Source organism: Siphateles boraxobius, unplaced genomic scaffold (assembly GCF_051911475.1).
Source record: "Siphateles boraxobius isolate OS27281-9 unplaced genomic scaffold, OSU_SipBor_1 5, whole genome shotgun sequence".
Lineage (NCBI taxonomy): Eukaryota > Metazoa > Chordata > Actinopteri > Cypriniformes > Leuciscidae > Siphateles > Siphateles boraxobius.
Window position 1 is genome coordinate 26,681,377 of NW_027509141.1, and position 20,957 is coordinate 26,702,333.

Here is a 20,957-nt window from a genome sequence, read left to right on the forward strand (position 1 = left end):
AGGGCCTGGCCCGTCTGCTCGTATTCTATATCCTCGAGCTCTACATCCGAGCCCCAGGTCGCGGAATCCAACGAGGCCTCGGCAGCCTCGGGAGCGCGACGGGGGGGAACGAATGACTCCTTCTCAAAAACCGAGAGCGGAGGGTTTTGAGAAGGATGTTGTCACAGAATTTACATTTAGACGAGCCTAAAACAGCCTCGCGCGCATGCGAAAAACCCAAACACTTGATACACTTACTGTGTGGGTCGTCGTTCGCAATAAAGCGAACGCATGGCGGCGGGCGAAACTCCATGGCACTTCACCGCAAGGAGAACAGAGTTCCACTAATCGCAGTCGCTGAAGTGCAGATGAAGAAGCAGATGAAGAAGCTGGTGATAATCCGAATATACGGGCTCAGAAAAATCGAAATCGAAGGGCTAAGATGGCCGCTTCGTGAAGGCAGAGAAATCTGAGGAGCAGATGGCGCGCGCTAGTATAATATGATGACACAGGAGCGTCATGACGGCGCCCGCGCCATCAGCCAATGAATTGGTGTGATTCTATAAGGGCTTCAGACAATCGGCACACCCGGAGGGCGTTATCACTGCGTCTAAGCTACGCAGCGTTGAGTGAACCTATGAAAGAGAACCTCTTTTCTTGAGAATACTGAAGCCAAAAATTATCCTTATAATTTGTATTAATTTAAAACGCACTTGCTGCAGCTAGCAGACCTAGGCGAGGCAGCTCGCGCGCCTATTGGCCTTTCTGCGGCAACTGCTGCAACCTATGGAGGGACTGCTCGTGACGTAAGCATCAATGAGGGCGCCGGCGCCCTCAGTCGTCACGTCATAACCATACAGGTTTACACCTGTCTGATACCAGTCGACCGCCTTCCAGGGCTCCAGAGCTGTGACACAGTTCTGAGTTACCTTGAGACGTAAACGACCGGATGCCCATGCTCGACGCGGAACCCGCGTCTACAGCCAGTGCTGTAAAGGGCGCATGCAAAGCAGACCTAAACGAAGAAATTATTAAGTTGTGAATGGAGTGTGTGTTTGGCATGCATTTTTTTTTAATAAAAAATGCATACTTCACCTCCAATTGTCATGGTAAGGACGACATTATTGTTTTTTAGTCTTGGAACCTATTTTATTGGACTCCTTGACCACAAAAATGTACACGTTGATACCACATTTGTCATTATAGCTATAACAGAAGCAAAGATATGGACCTCTCAAGTTTGGTCGGCGGCCATTTTAAAAAAAATGTGCTTATATAATTTACCAAATGTGATCTCACTTGTGTCTTAGGATAAATTTATTTATATGGCCCTAAGGTACTTCCATACCAAAGGGGACCTTTGCATCATGACTTGAAGTCAAAAGTCACTTAACCTCCCTACTATTATAGACAAACATGATTCTGGGAGATGTCCCTCCTCAGTCACTAAAGCTGAACCTGATATAACAGAGAAACACAGTAATTGGGATTTTCACAATTCATAAAAGCAGAGTCAAATTGGTCACATAACTTATAATGATGATTATTATTTCATTATATCACCACATAGTATTGACTCCAAAAAGAGACAAACGGACAATCACACTCCAGTCATTTTAATTGATCATCTCCATTTTTAATACAGGTGATATGAAACAAATGCAACAACCCTGTTTACACTTGGCTTCACTTGAGCTTCCTTTGGGGGATGGAGTGGCCATAATGGTGGCTAACATGATCCTAGCAGTAACTGTTAGATTAGAGAGAAGGACTATACACGATGCAGGTCACTGAATGTGCGACAAAAAACTTAAGGACAGGTAGGCGACAAACAGATGAGGAGGGGAAATCCTCTTTGAACGTCACATGCACCAACAACCCCAGAGAAAAGCTGTCGCCTTTCCTCTGCGGTTGAAAACAGTCACACGGATGTCATAGATACTGAATGCATGAAATCAGATCATAGAAAAGCCACTGATTTCACAGTTTTTCTAAAAGCCTGGGTTGGATTTCGGTTGGGGATGACCAGATGTACGCAATAAAGCCATTATCTGCTATACCCCCTTGCATCTTTCTCCCAAACCCGTATTAATTATTATTTTTTTATTTTCTGCTCTGTAATATACTTTTCATTATTTACAGGGATGTACACAAAATACACTTAAAAAGAGGATTTCTTCCATTTCTTTGCAATAAAATGTCACAGGACGTTTAGTATTGTCTCTTTTTTGTTACATTCCAGCCTCGAGCCATTCAAGAAAACAAAATGGAAAAATATCGTGACCAAAAAACACAAATGGAGTAAAACATGGTCCTTAAAAAGGGTGTGTGTTCGAGTCCTGTTTGTGTCAGTGTGCAGTAATTCTATGGAGGCAACTCGAGGACGGCTAGTTGGAGTTGAAGTGACAGCATTGTCAGCAACCCACAATTCCTTAATGTCTTTTCTCCACACGCATGAGATTTTTTGCTTTTCCAAACGACTGGTCTCTGTTGATTGACAGGCAAGTTTAAGGGAAAAAAAAACTTTCTGTGTGGAAAGGGGCAGACGGAAAGGTGGTGCTTTTTCTCATATTCAGCATGTTATTTTCATTTCATCTTATTTTTTAATCAGCGATATTATCTTCATCTCCTTCTGGATTTTTTTTTGTGTTCACAAAAATAGGATGGTGTGCCCCCTGTTGGGGGTTCAGGTTCTCCCACAGATGAAAGCAAGGTAGGTTTAGTCATGGTCTGGAGAAGGCTTGTGTGCCCATGTGTGAAGTGTGTGCATGAGTGTGTGTGTGCGTGTGTGTGTGTGTGTGCCTGACTGGAGAGGAGAAGTGTTTGTGTGCGGCTGAATCATGGATATTCACGTCAATTCAACAGTCACTGTGAGAATAAGTGGTAGGCATATCAGTCCAAACTTGTGCAAACCAGGAGCTCCATCTGAAAGAAGAAATAAATAAATAAAAGTAATTAGTATTTGGCAGGAAGGCAATCATCTAACCATCTAATGCTAGATGATCACATATCATCTAATCTGCTCTAAATACTTGGTTTGTTAGGTTTGAAACAAACACACAGCCCTTTCTTAATGGGATAGTGCACCCACAAACAAAATTTAAATGTCATTATTTACCAACACACATGTCATTTTAAAACTTTTTGTGTCTGTGTGTGTGTGTCTTTATGCACATCTAGTTCAACAAGGACAAAATAAAGATAAAAAAAAAAACAGTGTATATGATTTGTGTGCTATAGATTATTGTAAGAAAAAAACAGACAAAGTATTCAATCTCAAATTGAATAATTCATATAAATCATTATGCAGATCTCAAATTAAATATGCAAAACATTGGATGTTATAACATTTGATGTTATTGATTGATCAAGCCCAGCATAGTCAAATGGACACCTTCTTTAGTGATTTTTTTTTGGAGGTGAGGGTGAGTAAATAATGACAGACTTTTCATTTTTGGGTGACCTATCCCAAATGTAAAGGATCTGGCTTATAAAGGAGAAAGCAGAGTTCCTCAATTTCTGTGTGAGAGATCCTCTTAGCTGAGGTACGGTGGGCTGAATTTTAAGCTGTATGAGCTTGCTAGTTTTCTCAGGTACTTCGTTGTAATTGTCTAATGCACTCTAAACGCTTTGAACTGTAGAGAGTTGGTGGATCAGCGAGGCCATTGTGCATACTACACAATGTTCAATAAGCACATAATAATGGCTGTCATAAGTATTGTGAGCAATATTTCTTCAGAGCTAAAGTAATTTTATTACCCTCTCATTGACAAAACAAGCGGTAATATATAACATTACTTCTACATTTATGGCTTATATTGGTGTTAGTGCTACAATTAATATAACATAAGTACCACTTCATATCCACAATATGAATATTTTTTTCTTTTATGGTTAAAACTCAGTGGTTATGTTCAGAAAGGAATACTAGCATACCGCACGCAGCTCAGTATATACTGTAAACAGATCAACACTTTATTTCGACAGTCCTCTTTAGACATTCTATAGCTATAAGTATAGGCCTAATGCGTCTCTATAGCAGACATTGTGTTTATCGTGCAATTTATACGCGGAAATTAGTATTTACATGCAAATGATACGCACCGTAAACCCATTGGGTAGGATTAGTGGTGTGAGGTCCGCGTGTATTATAATTTTGGGTAGGATTAGAGGTGTGGGGTACATGCGTATTACAAGCAATAAAATGTGTATATGCATGCGATCATAGGACGTGTGTCCTATGCACGTAAAAACAAATTTAAGCGTATAAATTGCACGATAAACTCAATGTGTGCTATAGAGACGCATTTCATGGGATCAGTCTGGTTTTAACTACATGTCACCTAAAAGTATGGGGGTAGAATCGTTCCTTTATTCCAAATAAATAGATTATGAACCACAAATAAATGGTTCAAATTAATTAAATTTACAGATTCAAACTGAGATTTGTCAATAAAAGACCTTTTCACAAATATGTAACGAAAACACCTCTGCCTGACATTCATTTGTGAATGTGGATGGCTTTCTGTGCATTTGTAGATCACCGCACGTATTTGTGGATTTCGAAACATTTCTTGATGTTCAGACAAATCCACAAATAGATGGACTCCACCGACTATCTACTCAAGCCAATCATATAACAGCCACATTGCGCTGACCAATCGTAGCATGTTCTCACTACAGCCAATCATGTTTTGCTTTACACTCGGGGCGGGAACAGATTCGTTTTCCACCCCTAAAAGGAACTGCATTCTATGGGCACTTTGAATTGAGCTAAAGTGCTGTTTGCATGGTTAAAACTTTACAAAAGATTGTTGGAGTTTATTGCTTCTTTATATTTCCATCAGGATCAGTGAATCAGGACAAACACAGGATTATACACAAATGATGATTAGTCACAGATCCTGGACCTGAGCTATAACACCCGTCTACTTAATGCATGAAGCGCAGTGCGGCGCGTCAGAAGCAAATAGAGCGCTATATAATTAGTGATAGGCCTACTGTCTACACTGGATGCGGCGCTGTAAGAAATGAAAGGCCCACTCTACTTCTAAATTACTCCACACTGGACTGGAGCTACTTACACAAATATAGAACATAATACCATGTATAAAACAAAATTTGAGCCCAAATGACCACAGTGATGTAACAATACGAATCTCAGCATCACTGCTGCGTGTACAGGGGGTTTGTGAGTGGATAATGCAAATAAAAACCTTGCAATGCTGAAAAATACAACTTTGCATTTATTTTGGATGCTGTAAGTAACAATCAAAAACTATTAAGTCGAATTCATATGAAATATTATTTGTGTTATCAAGTGTTTTAACCAATAAATAAGAATCGCTTTTAAATGCACTTTTAAATGCATCATCTATTTGAAATTCAACAACCTGTCACGTTTAAAAAGAACCCAAGTATATCTTCTCTACAAATGATGGGAATCAATTTGTAATGCGTTTAATTCATAGTTAAGATATTACGTATAATGCTTAATAGATCATTAGATCCACGGTTTTGTGCTCCATGCTCGAGAAGTACAGTATAGGCTACTGCATATTTTGACAAATGTATTAGGCCATCTGCCAACCCCATGCATACAGAAATTAACATACTGTGCAAACTATTAAAATATGTATGTATGGTAGTTTAGCATTCTGAAAATACCCAGCATTTTATTTATTTATTTCAACTAAGGATACAGCAGTAGAATTCCAGACTTCTGGCCATTTGTGAGCACTAGAGTCTTTAGGGTGTTATTTTAGGAGTCGAGAGGGTATTTGAGATTCAGACACACGTCAGACATGGCGACCTCCCGAGGCCTTGTTCTACAAGCTATTTGACTTGCATGCGAGGGGCATCTGAGGCTAGACTCAAGATCAGCGCTCACGTTGACCTGATTCTGTCCTTGCTCTCACACACCTGCCTTACCGCATTTGCATATTCAAATTAACATCCGTAGATGTGGCGGAGCAGAGGAAAGGGGTGCGGTGAAGTGTTTGGGTGAGGTAAAGAGAGAATGAAAAAAAGAATAAGAGAAAAATATAAGTGGTAAAAAAAAGGGCAGAGGCCTCATTTCCACCCCTCTGCCTGACAGTTCTTCATCTTTACATATGAGTCTCTAAGAAACTGTAAATGAGCCAGCACTGAATGTATAAAACAGCTGCAATCCATCACTGATTTATATTTGCTGTGGACGCGCTGGTGCATTGGTAAGTGATGGCTCACTTCTAGATTCTAAATGATGAAAGCAGCAAGCCTTCGCAAGACACATGGCCTCTTGAGAGGAGGAGAGGACGGAGAGAGACCAGAGACAATAAAAACACAGTATGCAGCTTTAGAAAATCTCAGACAGGGAAATAATTAAAAAGTACATAAAACTGTACCATTACGGCCTTTCCTTTTCCCTGGATAGTATCTGAATAGCAGTGTTCAGCAACCTTTCAATCTACAAAATAACTGGTTATTGGATCTCTTGAATTCTCCTATTCTCAGTATGATTATAGATAAAAGTCTATACTTTTACTTGCTGTATAACTGTAATTTATCAAACCACCGTTTAGCAATTTCACAATTTTACAATGTGTAGGAAGGAATGCTGTTTATGAAACATCTAGCACTTAGACTAGGCTATACTCTTTATGATGTGTAATTCAGTCAATGGTATCTAGTTAAATCACCTATAAAAACAATCCAGTTGTCACATGACCCATGTTGAACACAACAAGTGGTATCTAGTTGTTACAAAATAAATTTGATTATTTGGCAGTTTATTCCAAATTTAATTCAAGTTTACCTTTTGGCAGTCTATCAATTAATCAGTCAAGACAATCTCTGAGGTTGAAATAACTTTACATCCCATTCACTGTTGAAATGGAAGATCAAGTCGAGCACGACATAATGGGATGCTGTATATTGACCTTGCCTTGCTTCATTATTGTGTTTATTAATAAACACTTTAGTTGAGAAATTTTGAAATTACACCACCCGTAAAAAGAAAACCCTCTGCAACTTCTATACGTAAAAATAAATAAATAAAAATAATAAAAAATAGTACTGGTATGCTACACCTGTCACATGACCAGTGTTGTTATTGCTAACTAAAACTAAAATGATTAAAGATAGTTATTGTTAATTTAAATAAATGTGGAATAAAGCAGAAAAAAATAAGCTAAATAGAAATATAAAAAGTTATAAAATGACAAAAGCACATAACAAAATTCCTAAAACTAAAATTAAAATGGAAAATATAAAATAAAAGTTAATTCAAAATATTAATAAATACTTAATAATATATACATACTAAAATAACACTGCACATGACTTTACAGTGTTGATTATTTAATTCAACAATTGATGTCCAGTTATAACCTCAGAAAAAAATAGTTATTTGGAAAATGTTATCCAATTTTGTGTAAATAAAAATGTTTTGGTGAATATTCAGAGATATTCAAGTTGAGTGCAATGCATTGTGGGATGCAGTCATGGCCGGACTTACCATTGGGCTTGACTGGGCTGCAGCCCATGGGGCCCGCCCAGTAGGGGGCCCCCTCCCTTAAACTATTTCGTTCATTTATTTCGGTTAACTTGTATGCCAGATATCAGAGCCTGGCCACTCCCTATAAAGTCCTATTGTACCAAATTTTGGTTGTAGTTCCACCAGAGTTCCACTGGGGGCGATTGCCCATGAGTGCAAAATGAATGGGAGTCTATGGAGCTAGACGGCTAAATTTGTCTCTTTCACCCCGATTGCCATTAAGAAATCTCAGATTTGATTGTAGGTTTTCAAGTTCAACATGGGTTATAGGTCAAAAGTTGAATGAACGAGTACTTATGTCCTTTCGATATCTTACAGGTTGAGTTGTTGTTGCCCATAACACGCTAGCATTCTGCTTATGAACGCTGATTGGTCAGTGAAGGACTGATTACGACCAGAGATACAGCTTGATGGCATCATTGCATCCGAAGCGGGACCAGAATGTGTGTGTGTATTTTTGGCGTGGTCTTTTAAAACAACAAAACAAAAACTCTTCTAGCACGTGTATTTACCTATCAGCTGTGTTGTCGATACCTAGAGAGAAAAGAAAGTGCAGAGCGCGAAAGCACCAAAGTGACTGAAGGATTGCCATAAAGCTGTATCTCTGGTCGTACGATGTGTATGACGTCATTGACATTTTAAAAGACTAAAAATCTCTAAAAAATCTAACACCCAGAAAAGAGTAATTTCTTTCCATCTCCTTTTGAATACAACATTCAAATTACAAGACAAAAAATTATATCCTGAGAAAAGTGTTTTTTCCGGGGTATAGCTCCTTTGACCTCCATTCATTCTGCACTCGTCCTGTGAGCGCCCTCAAATGGAACCAGAGTGGAACTGCAACCAGTTCAGAAGCCGGAAGTTTACTGAGAGTGGAAGTTCTCCCCTTAATAGACATTCTCTGCAGATATCCAGAAATTATAAGCCGTATTTCCACTGGCTTGCCATGTGCGAGTGAGGGCTATAATCAGCCCAAAGTAGTGACTTGAGCTCTTGAATACAAAATCCAATACACTATAGTGCGCGCACACGCGCAGAACGCGTCTTTCCGCACTCACGGAATAGTTTGAAAAGCTATAGTTTGAAAGACGGAGGGGAGCATGGAATAATATACCCGGGCCTTAATATCCTCCGACTGAGAGCTTTGAGGCCATAATTCAACAGCGCAACCTGATATTTATATTTATTTCACAAAGAATAACACGCCGCATCTGCTCCATTGCAATCAGCTACTTTAAACAGCTTCAATTAGGCTTTTAGTCTTGAAAATCTTGATAAATTTTCATATGTTCATGTCTCATTGCTTTACAGAGAATGATAATTTATATTATTTTTTTCACCAAATTATGTGCTCTGAAGAGTTTTGAGCACTCTTTCCACTGCCATCACAATATCGGAATAGGCATACATGTCATCAAAATCTATGAATTGTGTCATCAAAACATATAGAACGTTATACATATGTATAACACGAGGCTATGATATGTGAGTTATCACACCCGCAAGACTGTTTATTTTCCGAACATCTCCACAATCGCAGAAGTGACATTTAGGCAACAGTTCAATAAAGTTACTGAGTAACTTTTATAGATAGGCCAACATTCTGTTTTTGCTCTGTCAAAGAAAACAGAACGAACAGCAGATCCGCTGCGCTTCCGAGCAACTCGTGTTTTGTTCCTCAAAATATCTGCATTTTTGACAGAATCAGAAGAGTAAATTATTCAATTAGGCTACCCATTCATAAATACACTCGTTTGCTAGGTTAAACGAATTAGGATTTTTGAATGAATCGGTTGAATAAGCTTTAACTCCCTCTTTTAGATAGATACCTGTCACCACCTACTGGCGGTATTAGTTTCATAGTTAAAAAGTAGACTTATTTCATTTTTTTCAATCATTTCTTATTTCTACATTAAAATAATTTTTACATTTAAAACATTATTCTCTTAACATAATTTATGCAATTATAATTTGCTGTGTAAATCCATACATGCCATGATGCCATGTCTAAACAACCTGTGTCAATCCAAAAATGGATTTTATTCATATCGACTTCCTTTTATTTGGTCATAATAGCCATACACTGTGTGTATAGGTCATAATGTTTTTTGTATGTGTGCATATTTTATGTTTGGTGGGATGGTACACTCCATATTGAGGAAGGTAACAAACCTCAGCCGTAATGATGGAAAGGTATGGTACCTTCTTCACCATGGAGTGTACCATCCCACTAAACATAAAATATGCACAAATACAAATAATATTATGACCAACAGTATACACGGTGTATGGCTATTATGACCAAATACAAGGAAGTCAGTAAAAAATATGCACAAATACAAATAACATCATGGCCTATACACCATGTCTTTGCATTCTGATTGAATTTGTTGACTAAATTTAAGAATCTGACATAAGAGGACGGATAGCTATGACAATGAATTTAAAAATACTGTTTTCTCTTGGCTTTATTATTAGAGTTTTGATCTCCTCTCAACCGAGAGAGCACAGCCTGTATTATATTGTATTATAATGACTATTTAATATTAGCCAACCACTAAACTTTGACTATATAGGCATGTTGCATATTAATTGTTCTAGGAACCTCAAAGCATATTTTAATTTTTGTGTTATTAGTGCTACTCCATAATGATGTCTGTAGCATAAGTAGGGCCCAAACATAAACTCAAGCCCAGGGGCCCCCAGCCCCATAAGTCCTGCCTTGGATGCAGTATTCAGACCTTGCTGCATCTTGCTGCATATCTGTATATATTTTTTTAAACTTTAGTTAAGCACTCAGGAAGAAAACACTGCTGCTCTTTTGTCATTTTTAATTAATCAAAGAGTCTTCTCAAACAAGACGCAGCAAAAAGGCTCACACAGCCATTGAATATAATCACAGAGGCGTTCAAATACTTACTGTTTGGATTCTGTGTGTTTTTCATCATACTTGGGTTTTCTGCAGAATAGAGGAAGAGGAAGGGGAGTTGGTGATAAAGAGGTGGGAAGGGAGAGAGAAGAGTTTATTATTAGATAATACAAAATATAACCATAATTGGTTTGTGGTCTAATAAAGGATAAAACCCACATATCTCACAGAGACAAGACTAGAATACCGCCAAAGAGCTGCCTATCAGCAGCCAAAGTTCATAAGTTCACCCCTATTCTTGGCTAACTTCAATGTAAAATCCACCAAAGACTGGAACCTTTTGAACTGAGTTCTCTGTGAAAGCACAGAGAACAAACTAAAAAAAAAAACACCAAAATTCTTTTCCAAGAAGCTTCAACCGTCACCTCGACTGATACCATAGCAGCAAAAATCTATTAACAAGCTTCTTTTCTCCTAAATGCTAATCTTTGTTCTTTAATACAGCTGATGGGCTTTAATGAATGGCTATTGAAACAGGTCAATAGTAGCCCAGTTCAAAGGCTTTAATCACCATTCTCCACTCTCTGCCACCCGTGTTCAGACTCAAAAGCACAAGGGTAATTTGAATGAGGTGGATGACGCAGGGCGCACTTGGGTGTTACATAGACATTAATGCTCTTCCACGTGAACCATTCCCCAGGTGAGGTCCTCTCCAAAGAACCACTTTCCACCAAATGACCTCATGTGCTCAGCCCAATGATTTGTAGATGTGTCTCAATGTAAAGAATTGCACAGGAAATGTTTAAAAGAAATAGCTCATCTAAAATTGGACATGATGTCATTTTTCACTCACCCTCATGTTCTTTCAAAGCTACATTCCTTCCATGAAACAAAAAAGAAGAAATTATTTCCGTGCAAATACAGTGAATTAGGAATGAAGCTTAAATGGTCCAAAAAGCTAAGAAGTTTCATGCAACTTTAATCTGTCAACCATACATAACTAATCAATTAGATATTCACTGAAATTCTTGACATCCAGCAGCACATTTATGAGGACTTATTTTAATAAATCGGTTGATTCAGTTCACAAAACCAGTCTAAACTCACAGATTCAATTATCTGGGATCAAATAAGTACATTTTCAGCCTTTTTCCTCACATGACCTATTTGTATGTCTTCAAGTTGAAATACAGTATTTTGAGCTTGCCTCGCTGCATCTCTGTAATTTTTCAAAACTTTAGCTGTGCAATTTTGGACAAAGCCTCATACAGCTATTGTATGACTATGTAATTTGTAGATGGACCGACCACTTAATGGAACATTTTTATGATATATTTATTATTTGTTTTCCCTCCTTTTTGAAGTCTGAAAGCTCCAGTCACCATTCGTTGTCATCGTATGGCAAAGAGTGACCAATTCTTCAAAATTTGGAGTTTGACACAAGGGTGGGTGAAACATGACAACATTTTCAATTTTGAGTGCCCTATCCCTTTTAGTTTAGCAAAGGTTATGCATGTGTTGTGCATTATTTTGAGGAGTGAGAAAAAATAGTTTTCGCATGTGGTTGAATCTGCTATAAACAACTGATTCAATTGATCACAAGTGCAATAGTATGTTCACGGCTGATGATGAACCGTATGCAGCATGTTGTCCTCAGCCTTGGATGTCATTCGGATTATCCATGAGGAGCACCGACTGTCCTTTATCTTCCAAAGCACATCTTTGATTAGATCTGCGCTCACGCTATAGGCAGATCTCTCATAAACCCTGACAGCCTCGAAAACTCAGGAGGGAAATTAGTCCAGGGGCGACAAAGCGCGGGCACACGCACGCACACACAAAGTGTCAGCAAACAATTTCTTTCTAACATCAATGAAAACAAAAGCCAAGACTTAGTGGGCACAGCATCTGTTTCAGCAGCAAAGGATGGCTAGACAAAACCACAGGGGAATGAAACTATCACACAAAATAGGCAATTTTTCTTTTAACAAGATGTTGACAATTTGATATTTGTGCTAACATAAGACAATAACCCTTAAGGAAAGACATCTGTGACCCCAAAATTTCATAGGTACTGCAGATTTTACCGTCATGTGTAAATGTAGTCATCTATCTTATGTCACACATTTTTGGTATAAGCCACTTTTCCAGCTTAGTTTAAATTACTCTTTTTAAAAAAAAATGGAATTACTCATTTTGCACTTTCTTGTGAACAAATATCTTATATTCATTTACTAAAATTAGAGTGAATTTTACTAAAATGAATGAATATGACATATATTGGTTCCCTTTCAGGGAACTCGAGCTGCGTGAAAACGCTGTGGGAACGCCCCTGCGTGAGTGCGTCATGAAGCACATATGAAATCAGTCCAATGGCGAGACGGAACGTCATAGGCGGGTGGCGTCATCGACCAGGAAACTATATAAGCACCCCAAAACACAAGCGCATCAGCTTCTGAGTCTTCAGCAAGCGCTCTGTGTATGAAAAAGTCTGTGTCTCAAGTGTTTTTGTCTGTCCTTAGAAATTGCTAGGCAGGAGTTTTTCACACACACACACACACACACACACACACACACACACACACACACACACACACACACACACACACACACACACACACACACACACACACACACACACACACACACACACACACACATATATATATATATAGGTAACACTTTAAGGTAAGGGTACATAAATTATCATAAATTCATGCATGAATTCTGCATTCATTCATGCATTAATATCTCATGAATCATCAGGTACTAACACAAGTTCGACATTTTTCATTCATGACTTCATGGATGAACAACACCTTAATTAAAACATTAACTAAGATGAGCACATCATCATTAGTTATGATTTATTACGCATGATCATGATGTTTTCTTTGTTCACAGTTATGCCACCATTAATAGGACATTGTTCATCAGTGTTTCAAAGGACTAGTCACCACTTTAGTTGAGGGGCCACACACATGATGAAGTCCTTGATAGATAATGATTAGTTAATGATGACTACTGTATTTGAATGTCAACAGAATTTGTGTGCTATGAGTTGTGATTGGTCTATTTTGGGGTCTGGCAAAACAGTAGTCATCATTAACTAAGCATTATCTACCAATGACTTCATCATGTGTGTGGCCCCTCAACTAAAGTGGTGACTAGGTCACTGACCTAGACAAAGAACAAAGAAAACATAATGATCATGCGTAATAAATCATAATTCATGATGATGTGCTCATCTTAGTTAATGTTTTAATTAAGGCGTTGTTCATCCATGAAATCATGAATGAAAAACGTTGAACTCGTGTTAGTTCCTGATGATTCATGAGATATTAATGCATGAATGAATGCAGAATTAATGCATGAATTTATACATGAATTCATGATAATTCATGTACCCTTACCGTAAAGTGTTACCTATTAATATACATATATATATATATATATATATATATATATATATATATATATATATATATATATAAAATTAAAAAATTAAAACTATAAAAGAGACTATATTTATCATGGCGAGCGAACAGCAGTTCAGAAAGTGTGTTCATCCCTGCCCAGGTTATATTACGGGTGGGGACACACATAATCTGTGTGTTGTTTGTTTGGGAGTGCAGCATGCCCAGTCAGCTCTCGAGGGAGATGATTGCGAGCAATACGAGCGTTTGTCCATAAAAATACTCCGCTCCCGCCGAGCCCTCTTCGAGTAGAGTGGTTCGGTGCGCGCTCCCCGCGGTTAGGGTCCCGCTGTTGCCGAGGCACAGCGAAGGCTTCAATCATGGGGATCGCATATGGATCTATCAGCGGGGATTGAGACGGGCTCTGCCTTTTCTCAGCCCTTACCTGGTAGATCCAGTGCCTCAGATCCGGATTCGGATGCACGCGCTGCGGTTTCTTCCGCCCGGGCTGCTGGGCGGAGCAGTCCCGGCCGTCTAGGAGCGCGTAGGGCGCAGCATAAGCAGAGTGTCGCGTCTCGCGCTCCCCCTGCTAGACAGTGGGACCAGACGCAACACCCTAAGCCAAAGCCTGCGGGTGGTAGAACTGATCTGTGGACAGTTATATTGGCTAAGAAGGCTTCGGCCAAGGAAAAGTCCCGACGTCATAAAAGTCAGGAACCTGAGGGTGGTCCCCACCGATGGAGAAAGGTGTTCACCTCTTTTTACGGTGCCCGTTCTGCCTCGGTGCCCTCAGGGGCCCGTTCTGCCAACCCCGCCTCTACGCAGGGGCGTAGACGGTCCCAGCGAACGCTCCCTCAGAGGAGGGTCTCAGGGCAGTCAAACCAGTTGTTCCCTGCCTGTGCGCCGTTACAGTGCACTGTGTTTGCTGCTCAAGTTATACCAGAGGCCAGTCTCGAGAGACTGGTACCCTTAGTAGTATTTCTGACAGAGTTAAAAAGCCTTACAAAAATATCTCAATGGGTCCTGCAGACAGTAGAGAAAGGTTATACAATCCAATTCAGGTGTCTTCCACCAAAATTCAGAGGGGTTCTGCCCACAGTGGTGGGCCCCGAGCAGGCTCTGGTAATGGAAAAAGAGGTGAAAACGCTCCTTCAAAAGGAGGCTATAGAACGGGTTCCTCCTCCCTGTTTGGAGCTAGGTTATTACAGCTGATATTTCATCATTCCGAAGAAGGATGGGGGGTTGCGTCCAATTTTAGATCTGCACCCATTAAATCGCTCGGTAGGGAAGCTCAAATTCAGGATGCTAACTATCAAGCACATCGTGTCACAAATCGGGTCCGAGGACTGGTTTGTCACCATAGATCTAAAGGACACATACTTCCACATTTCCATCCTTCTACAACACAGAAAGTTCCTGAGGTTCGCTTTCGGGGGCGAAGCCTGCCAATATCGGGTTCTTCCGTTCGGCCTAGCACTGTCTCCCCGATCTTTTACGAAATGCATGGATGCAGCTCTGGCTCCGCTGCGACTCCAGGGCATCCGCATTTTAAATTATATCGACGATTGGTTGATTCTAGCTCAATCGGAGCATCAGGCGATTCGGCATCCAGATATCGTGTTCGCCTATATCAAAAATTGGGGTTGAGGCTCAACGCCAAGAAGAGTGTGCTTTTTCCATTACAGAGGACCACTTTTCTGGGTGTGGTTTGGGTTTCGACGGCGATTTAAGCACGTCTGTTTTTTGTTGTTTTGTTGTGTCGATTCTCTTAGCCGTCAAAACAGGCAAAATTAGGCCAGTCACCTACTGCAAAAGAATATCAGAGAATTCTGGGTCTGGTGGCAGCAGCGTCCAACGTTATACCTTGCGGCCCGCTGTACATGAGACCACTGCAGTGGTGGCTCAGGGCCAAGGGGTTCTCCCCGAGGGGAAACCCGCTCCGCATGATCAGGGTCACGCGACGGTGTCTTCGCGCCCTGGCTATGTGGAAAGAACCTTGGTTCCTGTCCCATGGGCCCATGCTGGGAGCTCCCTGTCGTCGCGTAACGCTAACGACGGATGCCTCCCTCACGGGCTGGGGGGCGATCATGAGTGGTCGCCCTGCTCAGGGTCTGTGGCAGGACCATCATCTCTTGTGGCATATAAATTGTCTAGAAATGTTGGCAGTGTTTCAGGATCTGAAACACTTCCTCCCAGACCTGAGAGGTCATCATGTTCTTGTCCGGTCAGACAACACATCGGTGGTCTCCTACATAAATCAACAGGGAGGTCTACGTTCATGCCCATTATACTAGCCGGCTCGCCAGATCCTTCTATGGTCCCAGGGGAAGCTTATTTCATTGAGGGCAATTTGTATCCCAGGGTATCTAAATCAGGAGGCAGACATCCTGTCGAGGCAGGGGCCGAGGCCCGGGGAATGGAGATTCCATTCCGAGGTGATGGAGCTCCTATGGAAACATTTCGGTCGTGCCGAGGTAGACCTGTTTGCATCCAGGGAGACATCACACTGTCCACTGTGGTTCTCTCTAAGTGCCGGGTGCCGACCTGGGACCTTGCGGTTGTTCTAGAAGGTCTCTCTCTAGCACCGTTCGAGCCCATTGAAGAAGTTTCTGAGAAGTCATTACTCTAAAAACTATCTTTATTCTTGCTATCTCTTCTTTAAAAAGAATAGGAGATTTTCAAGCTCTATCGGTCTCTCCCTCCTGCTTGGAATTCTCGCCCGGCATGGTAGAAGCTTTTCTCCATCCTAGACCGGGCTATGTTCCTAAGGTCCCAACAAATACTGTTAGGCCTATTGTACTGCAAGCCTTTTGTCCTCCTCCTTTGATGTCGGACCAAGAGAAACTAAATCTGCTTTGCCCAGTTAGGGCTCTAGATGCTTACGTCCACAGAGCTGCCCAGTGGAGAAAATGTGAACAACTGTTCGTTTGTTTTGGACTCCCTAGGAAGGGCTGTCCTGCATCTAAGCAGAAGTTGAGCAAGTGGGTGGTCGAGGCCATCTCACTTGCCTACGAGTCTGCCGGTCAGCCTTCTCCTTTGGCTGTCCGGGCTCATTCAACCAGGAGTATGGCTGCTGTATGGCTATTTTGTCAGGAGTATCAATTCAGGACATTTGCGATGCGGCAGGCTGGTCCTCACCGCGCACATTTGTAAAGTTTTACCATCTTGACTTCAGCTCCACTCCAGGGGCGCAGGTGCTTTCGTCCGAATGTGCGCCTTGACTACACACGACGGACACTTGCTCGTATGGCGACGTTGGTATTAGCGTTCCCACAGCGTTTTCACGCAGCTCGAGTTCCCTGAAAGGGAACGTCTCTGGTTACGTATGTAACCCTAGTTTCCTGAAGGGAACGAGACGCTGCATGTCTGTGCCATACTCCCAACATGCCCGTGAGCACTTGCTTCAGTCTTATCAGAAGCTGTTGCGCTTGTGTTTTGGGGTGCTCATATAGTTTCCTGGTCGATGACGTAAACTGCCTGTGACGTTCCGTCTGGCCATTGGACTGATTTCGTACGTGCTTCATGACGCACTCACGCAGGGGCGTTCCCACAGCGTTTTCACGCAGCGTCTCGTTCCCTTCAGGGAACTAGGGTTACATACGTAACCAGAGACGTTTTTAATATTACATAGACAAAATATATACAAACAAAAACTAACAATTAACTTTATTTAGTGTATTTAGGATAGAAAAAGGAGTTACTGCTGGAGCGACTCACCAAAAACAATGAGGCGTGTGTGTGTGTCAGTGGAGCCCAATGGATTCTGGGCCGTGCAGCGGTACATGGAGCCATTGAGTTCTGCAGGCACTCGCTCCAACACCAGTTCCTTCCCATCTCTCTCGGCACTGCCGTCCAGCAGTCTGCCGCCCACCCGAGTCCAGGTGAACAGAGGCTCCGGAAACACCTCATTCTGCAAGTAGTGTATGTGTGTTTAGTACAAAAGAAAGTGTACATTAAGGAAAAAAGATCAACAGTAAAATAACCAGTAGGGTTCTAAGATACAGAACGGGATGCACAATAAATTGGTATACTGAATCAGTTATCGGCCCAATATTAGAGAATTTTTAAATATTTTGGTATTAAATTGTACATGCCTTCTCCTATTTTTACATTTGCTGTCATCTAACTACAGTTATTTTTTTTACAGACATTTACAAAAATGAGTAACCATTTCTTATACTGTAAATTATAATACTGTGATGCATAAATTGACTTGTAGCATTTTAAATTTGTTTTTTTAAATGTTTTATTTTTTATTTATTTAGTTAAAATAATATGGATTTTAATATAAAGATACCATAATTTTAAATAATTATCAGCTTATTGGCATCACCAGAATATTAATAGCAGTGCATCCCTTAGAAATACAAAGCTCTTCAAAAAAGCATCTTAAGACATTTTAAGAAACTTGTTTTTAAGAATTTAAACCCATTTCGAAAAACACCTACATTTTTACTTAATAAACAATCAATACCTTTTTCAGTTTGGAAGAAAGGACAAAAAATAAGAGATATAAATCTTGTACCAAGTTACCAACTCATCAACAATTTAGGCATTTCTTGTTATAGACTTATCCAGAAAGAGGAATGTTAGGGTTTTGATGGTTTTTAGCGGGGCAATGAAAACAAATACCACATCAAACAGGTAGTCCACAAGAGGCAAAAGAATATCAAATATTCTTATACACTCCTTTACAGAGGACCATGGTGTATAGTATTGTCTGCAACTACAGTATGCCTGGAAGCCCACTCACACAATACTAAATTCTTTCATGTCTATTTTGAGCAAGTCCTTGCATTTTAATACTTGTGAAAGCTCACTATAAGATCGTTTGATTCTACACAAAACGACAGGTGTGATGAAACCCAGAAACAAGGTAGAACATCTCAGTGCCTGAGCCAGGGTTACATCCCGATACGTTTTAGATCCATCTTTCCCCTACTGATCAAACCAATCTTCCAAAGTTCTAGGTGTGATAAGAGACTGGCTGGCACAATCCATCTAACTTCACAAAATCATGTGGCTTTACTGGGTGACCTTTGATAATGGCTCATTGGAGAGTGTGGCTTGGCTGTGTGTCACTGGACTTCCACATTCACACCATGACTGCAGTGAAATGAGTTTGCACTTGCTGGTGGAATTAGGTCAGATCCAGATAAAAAATATCCCCCATGGCACTCACATGGTTTAGATCAGGATGTACTGTAATAGTAAGACAAGCTCTTGGATAGCATAAATGCTTTTGTACTCTATTCAAATACAAATTTTAGATTAGAAAGGAAGGAGACACCAATGTGACCCCTCCTGTTGGTGGATTTACTAGAGTCAAAGTAAACCAAAGGGGATATTGAATCTGTTTTTTTTTTTTTGTTGTTTTTTGTAATTTGAATTCCAGGGCAGTATTTAGTTTTCTTTGTAAACATGTATCTATCTACATGTGAAACCCAGGGCTCTGGAGCAGCTAGGGATAAGGGAGACGTTCTTCCAAATAAATCTTCATTGGCTTTAAAATCCTCTGAAATCCTTTGTGTAAACATTAAGATCCAAACTGGATTTATGTCCCTGTCAAGCCTGTTTATGGTGACCATTCTTTCTATTATTTAAAGGTGTACTTCAAATATGTAAATTGTGGGTGAAATAAACACACAGATCTGCCAGACAAACTGCCCATGCACCAACTAACTCCCTCCACCTTCGCAGGTTACTCCATCTAAGTGTTTTTCCCATTCAAAACCCCAAAAGAGAGGGCATTTTTGTTTAAAAATCCAGTTTAAGATGATAACTATGTTTCGGAACATGGATTCTGGCTGGTCTGAACTTGTCCAGCCTGGTCATTAGTTGGTCTCACTGGACATTGACAGGTTTAGACTGAGATTGTTGACCATCTAACTGGTTTACCACAGTGTTACAGTGTTAACCTGCAAATGGCCAGTTTAGATCTGCTAAAGACCAGTAACAAATCAGGGAAATGGTCTGTTTTAACCACCATCAAGCTACCTGGATTTTTCAGGAGGGATAAAACAGAACTACAGTAACATTCCTTTAAATTCATGACACAAACGATGAAATAGCGTAAAGTAGATTCAGTGATGATAGCATATCGGGTCTAATTTCTTTCCACCTGAATGCTGTTGGCTAGACACATCTCTTAGTCAGACCTGTCAAAAAGATTGGGTGGATCATCACCAAAATGTGCTGTGTTTATCTGCTGGTTTATCTTTTTTTTTTTACCACTTGGCAGACGGTGATAGTTACACTGAGACAATCTCCCTGCTTCACTAGGTCTGTGGAAGCTGACGGACTATTGATGCAAGTATAAATTTGGCGCCGTTGACAGTAAAGCGCTCCTGGCTAGCTCTGTGCTTGCACCTGTTTGCTAGCTAGTTTGACAAGAACAAACGAAAGCAACAAAATCCCTAAAAGCTGGAGTGAAATACATCAACAAACAGCTGATTTGTTTTTTAATCAGATGCTCTTATGCCTTCTGGTGAGAATACAAAACATAATACAAACACAAGTGAGAGGAGTTTAGCATTAGCAAAGAGAAGCCAGATGTTAGCATAATAAATCACTCTGCCTTATTTCTGAGGCTATTCTTGTCAAGCATAGGTTTTTCACTGCAAAAAATAAAATAAAAAAATATCTTGATCAGTTTTCATGTCTTGTTTCTACCATTTTATTGGAAAACATCCTTTAAACAAGATACATTTCTATTAGACGCAAAATGGCTTAAGTTAAGACTTGATTTCAGTATATATTCTTTATACTAAATTAAACTAACACACTATAATACTAATTAAGTTTATTTTTGATAATGCTTCTTAACTCTGTTTTAAATTAAGCACAAATATAACACAATTTAGTGAGGAGAACTCTATTTGACAATGGGATAAAAAATAAAATAACCTTAACTTGCTAGTTGCTACTTATTCGCTGAAAGTCTCACAGAATTTAGAGGTAAAAGTAAATGTGTCTTGTTTTAAGGATGTTTTTACAAACTAAATTTTTTCAGATATTCTTATTTGAAAAACAAAACCAAATTAAGATCTTTTTTTTCTTTTTGCAGTGCTCTGAAACACCAATTATTTCCTTTAATGGCCAACAGCAGGCAAACCGGATAAATGTCTAAATGGAACAAATGTGAATCATGTTATCA

At 40.0% G+C, this 20,957-nt stretch overlaps 1 protein-coding gene across 2 annotated transcripts in view; it reads right to left on the reverse strand.

The window, feature by feature from the left end:
* Positions 1–1,579: 1,579 nt before the first annotated feature.
* igsf21a (immunoglobin superfamily, member 21a) overlaps positions 1,580–20,957 on the reverse strand; it is a 299,892-nt gene continuing 280,514 nt past the window's right edge. For both annotated transcript variants that reach the window (XM_077203639.1, XM_077203638.1), the window contains exons 8-10: positions 17,519–17,711; positions 10,437–10,475; positions 1,580–2,904 (exon numbers count right to left, since the gene is read on the reverse strand). In XM_077203639.1, coding sequence (XP_077059754.1) covers positions 2,828–2,904; positions 10,437–10,475; positions 17,519–17,711 — 309 coding nt within the window. In that variant the 3' untranslated portion in view covers positions 1,580–2,827. The remainder of the gene's footprint in view (positions 2,905–10,436; positions 10,476–17,518; positions 17,712–20,957) is intronic.